General features: G+C 44.2%; 1 protein-coding gene across 8 annotated transcripts in view; it reads right to left on the reverse strand.

The window, feature by feature from the left end:
- DNM3 (dynamin 3) overlaps positions 1-2,900 on the reverse strand; it is a 735,481-nt gene extending 732,581 nt beyond the window's left edge. For all 8 annotated transcript variants that reach the window (XR_007516879.1, XM_049881209.1, XM_049881210.1 and 5 more), the window contains exon 1: positions 2,592-2,900. Coding sequence is in view for 7 of the 8 variants with exons in the window: in XM_049881209.1 (XP_049737166.1) it covers positions 2,592-2,752 (161 nt within the window). In the remaining variant the exon portion in view is untranslated. The remainder of the gene's footprint in view (positions 1-2,591) is intronic.
- Between the last annotated feature and the right edge of the window lie 12,231 nt (positions 2,901-15,131).

Genomic DNA, 15,131 nt, shown 5'->3' on the forward strand with positions numbered 1-15,131 from the left:
ATCTGAGAGAAGATATGGTTAGTTCCAAAAGTGTGAATTGTTAAGTATTAAGGAGAAAATGCATCATTATTTTCTGAAGAACAAGCTCAAATCACAAGCAAACACCATTCATTTACACAAGCAATGACCTCTTGTCTTATGACTACATTCGATAACTGCACTTTAGGTCCGAGGCTTAAAATGAAAACAACTACACAGAAAAGAGGACGTTGGCATCCTTAAAGGAAAGGGCCTTATCTCTACTGCAAAATATCTGAATAATAAAAGGCTAAAACGTTATAAGGGAATAAGCATACTTTTTTCTTCCTAGGCCAAATCTCTTATCAAAATAGAAAACCCCTTCTTCCCTAAGGCTGGTTTATAATTAGAAATTAGATTCCTCAATAATTTAATGACTGAAACCTTTATTAAAGTCAAATGACCTTTCGAACTAAATTTCCTCCTAATATATAAGGTCTGCTAGCCAGGTAATACTAAAGGTCGTATATTGTCATTAAATGATTTTTTCCTCTATGTCCATCGTTCGATTTGACATTCTAACAGTAATAAACAATTGGTAAAACTTTCAAAAGTATTATAAATTACTAATGCATTCTGGTAAATGCTGTGATTTGTGTATTTATACTATACCTATTTTCCATTCTTTCATGAAAAATATTCAAGCTAAGATATTTTACTCATATATATATATATATGAGTAAATTACGGCATTAAGAAGTGTGTTAGGATTTGAAAACCTGGAGAGTAGAACTGAGATACGTATACAAAATTGACATTAGGTTCAAAAATTCTTGCCACAAACTGCACTGATAATACAGGCTCATCCAAATACGCATATAAAAAATGCATAAAAATAGGATAATTGCACTTTAAGAACTTACATTCTTAATCATTATTTGTTTTAAAACACAAACGTAATTAAATGACTATTAAGGCATCCTGATGGAATGCTCTCAAGTGTGGAAACCCAAAAATATATGGTCATCAAACCTCCCTCCCCTATGGATGCCACTTTAAATCCGGTGAATTTCATCTGAAGAAAATCAAAGAAAGTAAAGCCCTGAACCTGGAGTACGTAGCTGCCGCGCGTACAAGCTTGAAATGACATGTTCATCAGTCACTTCACCAACAGCCCAAGATGACACAGGCAAAATGCTTTACCATCACTTTTCTCATTACTCGAAATCAATGACAAAACTAAGGCAAAGTGTTAAGTGACTTACTCAAGGATATCAGCCAGTACGTAGTCAGCAAATTTGACACGTTTATCAGGTTCCTTGGCTTTTTAGTTCACACAGGGGGAAAAAAAGGAGTCTGCTCCAAAAGGAGCATCATCTGGGAGAAATGAATACGCACTTTACGAATACAGCGTTCCCAAAGGAGATGTGAGAACAGCCAGCTCTCCTTAAATTTTACCCACCACCAAACGCAAACAATAAAACAGGAACATGGACAAGAATCTTCTAAGCCGCAAGCCACTAACCAGCAAAATCAAAAAAGTACAATCTCTGGACTGTCCCCTCTCCAGCTCACTTGCTCGCTCCTGCTCGCTCTCCTTCTCCTCTCTCCTTTCTCTCTCTCTCTGCTGCTGTGTATTTCCACCTGGTTCACTACCAGGAGACAGATTTCAGCTTTCATAACATGCTTTCGAATGAGCTTTTCTTAGCAAACGTCTGCACACCTTAAGCCAGGCCGTTAAGGTCACTTATTAATCCCTTGTGAATTGCTCAGTGGAGGAAATGCTGGTTCCTAATTCAAAAATTAATTCTTTAGCTTTTTTTCTTATTAAGAGGCACGAAGAAAACCATAACTCTAATTTAGATTCAGAATGTTATCTTGAAGACTCGCAGGGCAAACAAGAGCTGAGGGAATGGATGACGATGCTGGCGCGGGGGAGGGAGGGCAGAGAGAGTACGAGAAGGATGCGGGTCCATTCCGAGAGGATGCAGGAATGACAGGGCACCTGGACTACACAAGCGCACGGTGGCCGGCGGCGGAGTAAGCCTCGGCGTCCCCGGTATCTGCCTGAAGCTGTGGATAGGTGCGCAGGGAACACACCACCTTTTATTCCTCGACTCCCAGGAGGAGAACGGTGGGGAAGCGTGGCTGGATAAAGCTTCACCACAACAAACGCTTTCTTTCTCCTCGCACCCCGCCTCCCCTGCTGGGGGCAGGCGACGACGGTCTCCAACAGCAGACAGCTGAGAAGAGCCGAGAACCCGGGCGCGAGGGAAAGCGTCTCCGCGGGGCGGCGGGGGGTGCTCCGCCGAGAGCCTCGGGGAGGGCGGCAGTAAAAGGACCGGGATGTGGAGCCGGGAACACGCCGGGGAGCCCGGGAGGCGCCGGGGCGCGCTGCGCAGCCAGCTGCCCGGGGCAGGCGCGCACCCGGCGGGCGAGGCGCCCCGGCCGCGGACCCCCGCCCCGACCCGCCGACCGGAGGCCGGGAGGAAATGGCTTTGTGTCGCAGGATGGAAGACAGGCGGGAGGGCCACCGGGCGGGGGTGGGGACGGAGGATGCCGGAGTCGGGAGGACCGCGCCCGCCCGCCGCACCCCGCAGCCGGTCCACGTCCCCAGCCGGCGGCGCGCTCACCTGCCCACGAAGTTCTCGAGCACCGAGCTCTTGCCGGCGCTCTGGCCGCCCACCACGGCGATCTGCGGCAGCTCCAGCAAGCAGCTCTGCCCCAGAGCCGAGAAGGCGTCCTGCAGACGGTTCACCAGCGGGATAAGCTCCTCCATCTCCCGGTTCCCCATCCTGCCTGCGCGGCCGGCCGCCCGCCCGCCGGACGCTGTTCGCCTCGGCACCGGCCGCAGCCCGGGCCGCTGTGCGCTCGCCGCCGCCGAGCTGGGCTCAGTCCGCCCGGTCCTGGCGCAGACGTCGGATCCCGCCGCCCGCTCGCCGCTCGGCGCCTGACAGCTAACGACTCGCAGCGCGCCTGCGCGGCGGACGGGGCGGGGCCTGACTCGGCGACGGCCCCGCCCGCGCCCCGCCCGCGGCTGCTCCCCCCAGGGCTCCGAGCCAGACCCCGGCCGCCGGTGCGCGCATGCCTCCCAGCTGCGGCCAGATGCCACGGCCTCGGCCTTGTGCTGCCAAGGCTCAGAGACGAGGTGAAGCGCTCGGCCGGGGGATGGCACGAGCTCATCATCAGGCGGCAGCCCTGCGCCCTTGCAGCAGCTGCCAAAGCCAAAGCCACATGGCAGGCACTACACGGATGACTACACAACGCTGTCACCAAGGGCATTAGAGCTTCCACCGCCACCGCCGGTGCAACGCCGCGAGGGTGCCTTCTCCAAAAGGAAATCTGGCAGTGTCACGCCCCGCTCCAGAACCTGCGACGGCTCCTCTAAAGGTGGCCGGCCTGACGAAGTCCGAATTCCTCAATTTGACGTTTATTTCAGGCCCTGCGTAGTCTGACCCTAACCGTTCAACTTCAGTGACTTCTCCCCAGGTCCACTCAGCAAAGGTGGTCCCTGGGGCTTCATTCTCCCTTCCCCTATTCCATCTGCCACGCTCATTGTGTCCTTCGAGTCTTCTCATGCCATTTCTCCTCCCAACCTATTTTCTTCTGTAGTCTCTCCATAACCATGTACTCTGCACCCATTCTGTTAAATTTAGCAAGTCGAGAAGCCTCTGTGTGTTGGGTTCAGTGCCTGGCGATGGAGACACAAAGGCCTTGCTTCTCTCAGCCTCTCCTTTCCTTAGAAAGTCATCTGTTCCTCGAACATTCATACTCAAGATTTCATTCATGGACATTTTCTTGTCTCATCCTTCCTTCTTTGCCTGAGGACTTCCCCATGATTTTAATTCTACATAAAGGCTAGAAACTACAGAACTCTAAACTGCTGGCAAAAGTCTCTCCTGCACTCCAGACTGTACTCAACCGTATCCTGGACCTCATTACTTGGGAAAAAAAAAAAAACAAGAACAACTCAAATGCCCATCAACAGGCAAATGAATAAAGAGTACATACTGTATGATTCCGACTCATAGCAACCCTACAGGACTGAGTAGAACTGCCTCAGAGAGTTTCCAAGGAACACCTGGTGGATTTGAACTGCCAACTCTTTGCTTAGCAGCCATGGCACTTAGCCACCATGCCACCAGGGTTTCTAAAACTAATCTGTGGCAATAGAAATCAGAACAGTGTTTGCCTTTGAGGGACTGGGACTGACTGCAAGCGACCTGAGGGAATTTTCTGGAGCAATGCAAAATATTCTATATCTTGATTAGGATGTGGGTACGTATTTGTCCAAACTCATCAAACCAAGCATATATTTGTGCGTTTTGCTGTATGTGAATTACACAGCAATTTTTTAAAAAATAGAGAAAACCAAACAAAACTGAGCATATCATCTTCTCCAGTGAAGTGGAGCATGTTTTTCTAAGAGTCCCTCCTTGGCCCACCACATGGTAGCAGCCACGAAGGCAGAATATAACTGACTGTACCTCTGACCACAACCATGTGCACCAGGGTGGGCACCAGGCCTCAGGTGAGCCAATTAGAGCCCTTTTCCCTGACTATGGAATTGAGAGAGAGATTGGGCTTTTTCTGAATAAATTTGGAAACTATTTTTAGTGACTTTTTCACCAATGGGAGGGAGGTGCAGAAGATTCTGGTCTTCAGAGAACAAAAAAATAAGACACAATGAGAGAAACATAAGGAAAACAGAGAGAAGCCCCCATAGTACTTGTGTCCTGGTTCTAGTTCCTTTCTGATACTCAATTACAATCCCGTTTTGAGTTTCATGATCCACCTTCCCCTCCCCCCATAAGTTTATAATAAATTCTTCTCTTTACTTAATTCAATTTGGATTCCTTTAACTTGCAACCAAAAGAATCCTACTTAATATATCCTCCGGCATGCTCCCCATCTCAGTGAGAGGCTCGCCCAGCCCCAATCCAGAATATGGAAGACATTCTAACTCCCCCTCTCTCCCTATCTTCTTCATCCTGTCAGTTCCAAACTGTTATGGATTGAATTATATCCCCCCAAAATATGTGTTGTAAATCTGTGCCTCTATGCCTGCGGTTATAATCCCATTTGGCAATGGGTTGCCTTTGTTATGTTAATAAGACAGGATTAGTGTAGGATTTGTCTTGAGTAGATCTATTCTGAGATGTAAAAGAGATTAAACATGGAAGCAGAGATGGGGGAAGAGAGATGCCAAGCCACATGAAGATCAAACAGGAGCAGAAGCTTAAAGAGACAAGGACCTTCCTCCAGAGCTGACAGAGAGAAAGCTTTCCTCTACAGCCAGCACCCTGAATTCACATTTCTAGCCTCCTAAACTGTGGGAAAATAAATTTCTGTTTGTTAAAGCCACCCACTTGTGGTATTTCTGGTATAGCAGCACTAGGTAACTGAGACACAAACCATGGCGATTCTACCTCTGGAACCTGTCTCCTCCCTCTATTCCTGCTCTCAATGCATCAGTTACAACCGTCATTCATTGACCAGTCACCCTTTTCTTCACTTTCTGTACGTAAGTTCCCTGCATTACGGCACCGGGCACATTGCGTTAAGTTGCCAGTTTACATGTCTCTCTTCCATTGAGGTGGTAGGCAGAGTAATGATCCCCCAAAGATGTTCACATTGCAATCCCCAGAACCTGTGAACATGTTACCTCACATGGCAGAGCCAAGTCTGTAGAGGTGATTAAGTTTACAGGCCTTAGGTTGGGGAGATTATCATGGATTATTTGATTATCCAGCCTAATCACATGGATCCCTAAAAACAGACAGCCTTTCGTGCTATGTCAGGGGGATGTAACTACCGAAGAATGGTTAGAGAGATGCAATTTTGCTGGCTTTGAAGAAGGAGAAAGGGGGCCACACACCAAGGAATGCAGGCAGCCTCTAAAACCCATTGCCATCAAGTCGATTCTAATGCATAGCAACCCTATAGGACAGAGCAGAACTGCCCCATAAGGTTTCCAAAGAGCAGCTGGTGGATTCGAACTGCCAAACCTTTTGGTTAGCAGCCAAGTTCTTAACAGCTGTGCCACCAGGACTCCAGCTGCAAAAGGCAAGGAAACAGATTCCCCCCTAGAGACTCCTGAAAAGAATCCAGCCTCCCTGATTTAAGGCCAGTGAGGACTATGTCAGACTTTTAACCTGCAGAGCTGTAAGATAATAAAATTATGTTGTTTTGTGGTATTTTGTTGCAGCAACAGTCGAAGACTAATACAAGTAATGATAACCTTCATGAGGGCACGATCTACCCTTATGATTCTCAATGCCTAGCACAGTGCTTAGCATCTAAGGAGACCATAGTCTTCTGGGGACAGACATAAACACATGATTGCAACACAATGCTGCAGGTAAAGGAGCATGAGAGGAGTAACAATTCTGGCTGTCTCAAAATGGATTGACGCAGTGGCTGCAACAATGGGCTCAAGCATAACGACTGTGAGGCAGTGTTTCCTTCTGTTTTACATAAAGTCGCTCTCAGTCGAAGTGACGCGAGGGCACCTAACAACAACAGCAACATTGGCTGAAAGCAAGCCCTAAGAGAGGTGTTACAAAAATTGTGAGTAGTGACAATATCCCTGGAATAAATATTTAGCTTCTCAAGGAAAAGCACATATTTGAATATATGAACTCAGGAACTGATGTTTTTAAAACTCAGTCACATTACAGCAGAGTCACGTCTCATATACTTCCCCCAGTGCCTAGCTCAGCGTTCAGTAAATATTTATGTAGCAGAAATGAACTGCAACTTGAAGTATTTGAAGCATCTGTCTTGTTGTCCATTATAAGTATCACCAGACAAATAATATTGTTACTCTGTATATAATTTAGGGCCTCTTTCCCTTCTTCAGTTCTTTCTCCAGAAGCTTTCACTTGAGGAGATTTTAGATCTTACTTCAAACCAGCTTGTCTGTGGCATGTTTTGAGTTTTATTAAACTCAGTGAACAAGCAATATAGACACACAGGCTGGTTGACACATAGGACTCTCAGGGCTTTTCTCCATCAGCCTAGACGGGTGGTTAGAAGGTAAATCCTACCAATTTTATTGTCCATGTTCTTCATCAGCTGTCAACAGGAAGCAAAATAACTCTGGAAGAGCCACTCACGTCTTCTATCCCTAGCACTACGGTTAATTTGAGATCTGACAGATGGAAGCTCACCAGTAGTTCCATCAAAGCATGGTTAAATCAAGACAAACACAGGGCAGAAAATACAGGTAGGAAAGCCTAAGGCGATAAGAAAGAAGGGTTAGAGGGACTCTCTACGTCTCTGATACCTGACTTTGCAGCCAGTTTGGGCTTCCTTCTATCAAGCTGTGTTCGGCTTTAAGCATAATCTATATATATTGAGGGAGAACAGAAATCATATTGGATTTCTTTCAAAGAGAAGCTCCCCTAGTGCTGTTTAAATGTCATTTGTTGAATTAGGTAACGCTATCTATATTATCTATATATCTATTAGGTAAGCTATTTACAATTTTGTTAATAAGGTCTTTTCAATGAAGCAGGGAAATACCATGAATAAAATATTAAATAAAAAAGCAGGATCTATAATTTTACATGTAGTATTAAATAAAAAAAAAAAAAATTTTTTTTTTTTTATTATCTTACCTATGTGAAAAAACTGTCTAGAAAAAAAAATAAAAGAAATGTACCAAAACATTTAATGTTACTCTCTGTGAGAAGACATGGAAAATTTTTATTGTCCTTTTCCTTTTACTTTACAAACTTTCAACAATAAGCATGTACTACTTTTATAACTAAAAAAAAGTTAAATGCTATTTGATCTAACCATAATTGGTTTACATGCACACCAGCTTATCAGCAACGTAAGTGTTGTACAATGTAAGGTTTAAATAATTTTGCACATAGAAAAAGGAGAGTCTACAAATTCCCCTACCACCCAAATGTTTACCCGTCATTGGCAGCAGATAACCACCTAATGATCACCAAGATTTTAAAATAGGAAACATTTCTCTCTTAGTCATCTAGTGCTGCTATAACAGAAATGCCACGAGTAGATGGCTTTAACAAAGAGAAGTTTATTCTCTCACAGTCCAGTAGGCTAGAAGTCCAAATTCAGGGTGCTGGCTCCAGGGGAAGGCTTTCTCTCTCTTTTAGCTCTGGAGGAAGGTCCTCGTAATGCATCAGTCTTCTGTGGGTCTGGGATCATCTCCGCACAGGAACTTCAGGTCCAAATTAAGACAAGGGAGCAAAGGCCCTGAGATTAGAGGGTGCCTGTTTAAGAAATAGCGAAGAGACTGCCGTGGTTAGAGGAGAAGCAAGTAAAAGAGAAATAGACTATACTATAATGGAGGTAATAGGGGGTTGAGTGTGGAACCTAGAGACTTAGTAAGACAAGGAACAGAGGGGCTCCCAAATCTGCAAACAAAGTAACAAGAAATAGGCCAGGGCACAGAAACAAAGCCATTCCCCAAGAACAATGGGGCAGGGTATCTAAAAATAGCCTGCAAACTTCTTTAAAGTTGCCTTTCAGAAGTAGCTGGAGAAAACCAGGTCCAGGGACATGAGCAGAATATCCACCTGTGACCTCTGTGTGACCTTCCACCAGGGGCAGTGAAGGGCTACAGCCCCATCTGGGGAATCAAACCAGGGGAGCGGGAGAGTGCGCAGGCATGACACCCCATAATAAGTCCTGCTACAAATCCCAGAGGCCTCCAGGACAGGAACCATCTTAGAAAGCTGCTGCACACACGCCTTAGTTAACATATCCCTGCCTGTGCCTATGAATAAACATGAATCTTTTTCCACCCAAGAACTTTTAAAAACTTGGGTCTGTCTTTTGTTCTGTGAGATGAGGGTAAGCATTGCTCTAGGCCCTCCTCGTCTCTGCTTGCAAGCCTCTTCAATAAAGCTCTGCTCGTGTGGAAAACTACATGCCTTACCTGCTCATTCTTCAGTGAGAGGCAAGAACCTTATTCTGGTAACAAAAGGACACGCTCTGCTCCCGGCGCTGCTTTCTTGGTGGTATGAGGTCCTCTTGTCTCTCTGCTCACTCCTCTCTTTTATATCTCAAAAGAGATTGGCTTAAGATGCTATCTAATCTTGTAAATCTCATCAATATAACTGCCACTAATCCATCACATCACATCATAGTGATAGAATTTACAACACGTAGGGTAATGACATCAGATGACAAAATGGTAGACAATCACACAATACTGGGAATCATGACCTAGCCAAGTTGGCAGATACTTTGGGGGGACACAATTCAATCCATGACAACCTTTCTTCCTCAAACAGCAGAAGTGCTACCAACTCAGGCTACCATCACATGGACAATCATTAGCCAAGAGCACAGTATACCAAACTGTAGGCTTCACAGATGAACAGTCTGTACAGGAAGCAGGTACATGAGCTACATTTTGTTTGCTTAAAGCATATGTAAAAAACCTGTGACATCGCTAAGCCAGACACAAAAGACGACATTCTACGTGAATCCAAATACGTGAAATTCTAGAGAAAGCAAAACTAATCTGTAATGACAGAAAGCAGTCTGGGCTGAGGGTGGGGCTGGGGAATTGACTGCAAGGGAACACATGCAAATTCTATCTTGATTCTGGTGGTGATTACATAGTTGTATATATTTGTCATTGAACTGTACACTTAAAATGGTGCATTTTATTTTATGTAAATTGTGCCTCAATAAAAATAAATATCCTATGGCATTTATGATGCACCCCTACGTGACATGTAATGGTAATACAGAGTGTAATAGTCTCAATCTGGTGACAACCTTAGGAACAGGCAGTCACAGTCATGCTATGTTTTGAGAGTCCAAAATAAAAATACTTTCCCCCACCCCAGAAACTTGTAATGATGCTAAAATTCTGTTAGTATAGAATCATTATGGTATTATGGAATTTCCAAGTATTATATTAACAGCAAAAACCTCTTGGAGAAGGGAGAGTAACACCTTAAGCCACTATCAAGTATCTCTTAGAAGAAACTACCTCCCAACAGTGACAGCTCCGGAAGGTATCTTGGGCTGGGTTCTCTAGAGAAGCAAAACCAGTAACCAAAAAAACCAAACCAAATCCAGTGCTGTCGAGTTGATTCCGACTCATAGTGACCCTCTAAGACAGAGTAGAACTGCCCCCGTAGAGTTTCCAAGGAACACCTGGTGGATTCGAACTGCCGACCCTTTGGTTTGCAGCTGTAGCACTTAACCGCTACGCCACCAGGGTTTCCAAAACCAGTAGAGTACATATATATATATATATATATGAAGAGATTTGTATCAAGGAAATGTCTTACATGATTTTCAGAGGTTGTATGTCCCAAGCCCAGGGGGTAGAAAAAAGGACTCTCCTGATTCATGGAGCCACAGGGGTTGGCAAACCCAAGATCAGCAGGCCAGAGAGCAGGGCTGTAGCAGGCTATGAAGACTGAAGAATCTCAAGATCAGCTGGTAAGCTGATAGGTCAAGTTCCAAGAACCAGAGATCAGATGAACAGGAGCCAGCTGCAGGATCTAGAACAAGCAAAAGTCCCAGGAAGGAACTAGGCAGAGGAGGGCAGAAAGATGAAGGCTAAGGGGGTGGTGAGCCGCCACAAGCTCTGCCCCCACTGGTACCACTCAGCAGATTCCATCGTGGGGATGATCACATATCAAATTTCAACAGGGAAATGATCACAACATTATACAACTGCCAAAACACTGAGAATCATAGCCCAGCCAAGTTGACACACAATCTTCACCATCACAGAGGGACAGGAAGGGGGGCAAAGGAACAATAGTGGAGAGGGCCTGCAGGCAAACCAGAGGGAGAGGATCCTAAGACAAACATTAGCTATTTCACTAGGGCTTCTCTCTTTCATTTTATAGGAGAAATTTAAATCTTGGAAAAGTTCGCCCTTGAGCATACACGTAAGGAAGGCCCAATGGAAGCCCACTTCCCTCCTTTCTGAATGTTTGTGAAAATTGCTAATGATGAACAACATCGACAGCTTTGTTCTGTGCACTGCTTTATATCCACAAACGGTTTTCATGTCTGCTATTGCAATAGCCCAACTCAGAAGCATCTGAAGTATTAACAGACAGATAGCATTAGCATTCCTATCTCACAGTTAAGGAAACTGAGGCTCGGAGAGCTTGAGTGGTTTGGCCAATTTCACACAGCCAATAATTCCCAGAGATGTTTCCTAATGTGCTTCAGTGGCCATACTTGGATCATGCCCACAGGAAAATCTCGAACCTGGTGACATAATACCTACATTTGCCAATCTAATACTGGGAGTAGGAAATTATTGGTAAAGTATTGTCCTGAAAGTGTTTCTGAACAAAACCAGGTTTTATCCTCACAGATATTATTTCAATTGCCATGACCTAAAGGCAGGAGATTGAGATTCAAGTTCCTACTAGATGTATGACTTACTCTCCCTCCTAGGCTTTAATTTTAACTGTAAGATGGGTATATTAATGTTTATTCTTCTTAATTTATAGAATTGTTATGAGATCAATAAATAATGAAACTAAAATATTATGTAAACTACACTAACAAATGACTGTAAGATATTTTATTTATGCTTATCAAACTTACAAAGAAATTGTAAATATATTATCAACAGACTTTTTCCTATAGATTGACTAACGTACAAATGATGCCTATGGTAAAAATTTAGGTGATAAAAATATTCATCTCTCTTACTATTCATGCATCATCAATTTTAGGATTTCTTCATCTGGTAAATAAGAGTTGTAGAAGAGTTTGCTCTTAGGAAGAGCCCAGAAATAACCAAACAGAGAGTGTAATTGAAAGTAAAAATTCACTAGGAATCAAGCATCACACAGTACTAGAAACAAGATGAGTTTTCACAAATATGTATGAACATTCAGGAAGCAGCAAGTAAAGAGGAGGCAAAAACAGGCTAAGAAGGATTTTGACGGAGAAATTACAATAAAGCTGAATTTTTTTACAAATTCTGTTGTTTTCCATGTAAAACTTAAAATAGGATCAAGGTTGCCAGTGGTACAACTATGATTTCCAGATTCTCCAGCAAAATTGTGCTAAGGAATCCTGTACCTCGGCAGCCCAGGATCTCCAAAAAGGCCTACTTCCTGAAGACACCTCTTTATACTTTTCACAGTGCCTGCTCAAGTAGAGCTCCAGCCCCCTCGCGCCCATCAACCTCCAATCTCTTCCAGCCTTGACCACTTGCTGACCCTCTCCTGGCTACCAACCTCATTTGTATGCAGAAATATTTGTATATGTAAGAATTAGTCCTTTATCAAGTCTGCCAGTGAGCCCTGGTGGTGCAGTGGTTAAGAGTTCAGGCTACTAACCAAAAGGTCAGCAGTTCAAATCCACCAACCGCTCCTTGGAAACCTTATGGGGCAGTTCTATTCTGCCCTATAGGGTTGCTATGAGTCCAAATCCACTCGATGGCAAGGGAGTAATGAGCACTCATTGTGAGAAATTAATACATCCCAAGGCCTCATAGCTGAACCTAAAAAAAGGTCAAAACTGTAGACCCTTGATTTTATCACCCCATGTTCCAGTCACTGCTTGGTAAAATAGGCTCCATGCTTCCCTTTATGACCCGCAAAAGCTCCTAAATCTATAATAGCTTGAGGAAATTAGATTCTGTTTTGTGTTTGTCTCCAAACTCACAGCTTTATTTCAGCAGGATAAATGTTGTCAGACGTGTGCTGATAGAATAGGAAGAAACAATTCACATAAAAGGGAGCAGGTAGGTTCGACCCCATCTTGCTTTTAGGCAATTAATTTTTTTATTGGCAAAAACTACCAGCAAACACCCTCTTGCAGAAGAAAATATGTTCTGAGAAATAAAAATTCATAAAGACAGAGCTCCAACTCCAGAGGTACGAAATCCCTTGTGATAGTTAAGATTGTGTCAACTTGGCTAGGCCATGATTCTCAGTGTTTTGGCAGTTGTATAAGGTCGTGATCACTTCCCTGTTGAGATTTGATACGTGGTCACCCACATGATGGGATCTGCTGTGAGCTGGTACCAGCAGGGGTAGAGCCTGTGGCAGCTCACTGTCCCATCAGGCTTAATCTCGCCACCCTCCATCGCCTAGCACTTCCTTCTCTCTTGCCAGGCTTTTGCTTGTTTTGAATCCTGAAGCTGCTTCTTGTTCATCTGAGCTCTGGGTTCTTGGGACTTGTGCTAGCAGCTTACCTGTGGACTTGCCTGCCGATCTTGAGATTCATCAATCTTCACAGCTTGTGAGCTACAATCCTGTCTCTGGCTTGCCAGTCTTGTGTTCACCAGCCACCGTGCCTACATGCATCAGGAGAAGCCTCTTTTCTGACCCACCGACTTGGGACATTTCACCCTCTACAACGGCATGACACATTTCCTTGATATAAATCTCTCTCTATTTATATACGTACTTTTACACTTTACTGATTTTGCTTCTCTAGAGAACCCAGCCTAAGACATTCGACACCGAAGGTGGTTCTAGAGAAACAAAATCGTAAGGATGAATTTTCTAAACTGGTTCTCAAGTCTAGTTAGTCCTAAAGATGTTGATGAACCTACTCCCAGTACTAAAGAGGGCACTGCTAATCCATGGCATGAGGTGGCAATTCAAATATGCAAAATGTAACCACAAATAGATCTGGTATTGGTGAAAGACAAGGTTCTGGGTGATTCCATGTATGACACCTTTCTAAAATTTTGTCATAATGACAAGTAACAGAAAGCTGGTTGGTTGGTCCTACTTTTGCTGGACAAACTGGTAAAAGAAAGAGATGAGCTGAGGGCTTCAGAGTCAAAGCTCAAGCACAGCATAAACAACCTTAAAGTTTCCACTTGTGCCTTGAAAGAAAGCCTTATTTCTTGTAGTAACAGAGCTGATATTTCCAAAAAACAAACCCACAGTCTTAACGTAAGAGTGATTGAATTACAACGCCAACTTAACTGCCGAACTCAAGGGATGTCTGAAGTTAAAGTAAGGGCATTGATTGGGAAGAAGTGGGATCTTAAAACCTGGGATAGGGACAAATGGGCAGATAATCAGGAAGCTGGAGACACTCAGCCCCTAAATTCCATTGAATCACTCCTGCCAACAAAACCATTAGCCCCTCCACTCCCATCTAATGAGATCAACCCAGCTGCATCTGAAGCACCTTTGTCTGAGTCATTGCCTGGGACGTCACCGGCAGAGGCTTTACAAGACAATGCTAAATATCCTCAAAATATCTCCCCACCAGTTTTGGCTTCTAGACATATAACTAGACTTAAGTCCCAGCAAGCCCCAAAAGGTGAAGTACAAAGTGTAACCCCCTCTGAAAAAACTACTTGACTTTTCTAATTTGTGTTCAAACAGAAACCTGGGGAACATGTGTGGGGATGCCTGTTAAGGGTGTGGGATAATGGTGCAAGGAATATAAAGACGGATCAGTCTCAGTTTGTTGATACGAGTCCACTAAGCACAGATTCTTGATTCACTGTTTCAGCTCGAGAAGTTAGGAAAGAATCTAATAGTTTATTTGGTTGGCTCGCTGAAGTATGGATTACGCAGTGTCCTACACTAAATCAAGTTGAAGTACCAGTTCTGCCTTGGTTTACTGTAGAAGAAAGTATCCAAAGGCTTAGGGAAATTGGCGTGCTATAGTGGGTTTATCAGGTTAGACCCACAGACATACACATGGAATGCCCAGAGGACACACCTTTTATCACAACAGTAAGGAACAAACTTGTAAAGGGAGCCCTAGCATCCTAGAAGACTGCTGTGATTGCTATTTTATGTAAGTCAGGTTTGAGAGTGGGAACTGCCCTAACTGAATTAAGGCACCTAACTACAACGGGGCTGATTGGGGCGCATGGTGGTAGGGGCCAAGTAGCAGTGCCCAATCTACAAAGACAAGGTGAGCATGGTTACTGTAATGGACAGGAAAGTAAAAACAGTGATCAGAATCGTCTGACTCGTATGGACTTATGGCGTTAGCTATATAGTCATGGTGTCCCTAGGAATGAAATAGATAGGAAATCTAAATATTTACTTGATCTGTAACAAGCAGATGAATTCTAGGTCACTGAACAGCAGTGTAATTTGAATCACCAGAATAGAGAGTCACAGCCCCTCAATAAATTCCCAGACTTGAGTGAGTTTACAGACCCACAACCTCTTGATTGAAGGGGAGGCTGGGTCCCCTTGAGGAAGGACTCC

Source organism: Elephas maximus, chromosome 3, assembly GCF_024166365.1.
Source record: "Elephas maximus indicus isolate mEleMax1 chromosome 3, mEleMax1 primary haplotype, whole genome shotgun sequence".
Taxonomy (NCBI): domain Eukaryota; kingdom Metazoa; phylum Chordata; class Mammalia; order Proboscidea; family Elephantidae; genus Elephas; species Elephas maximus.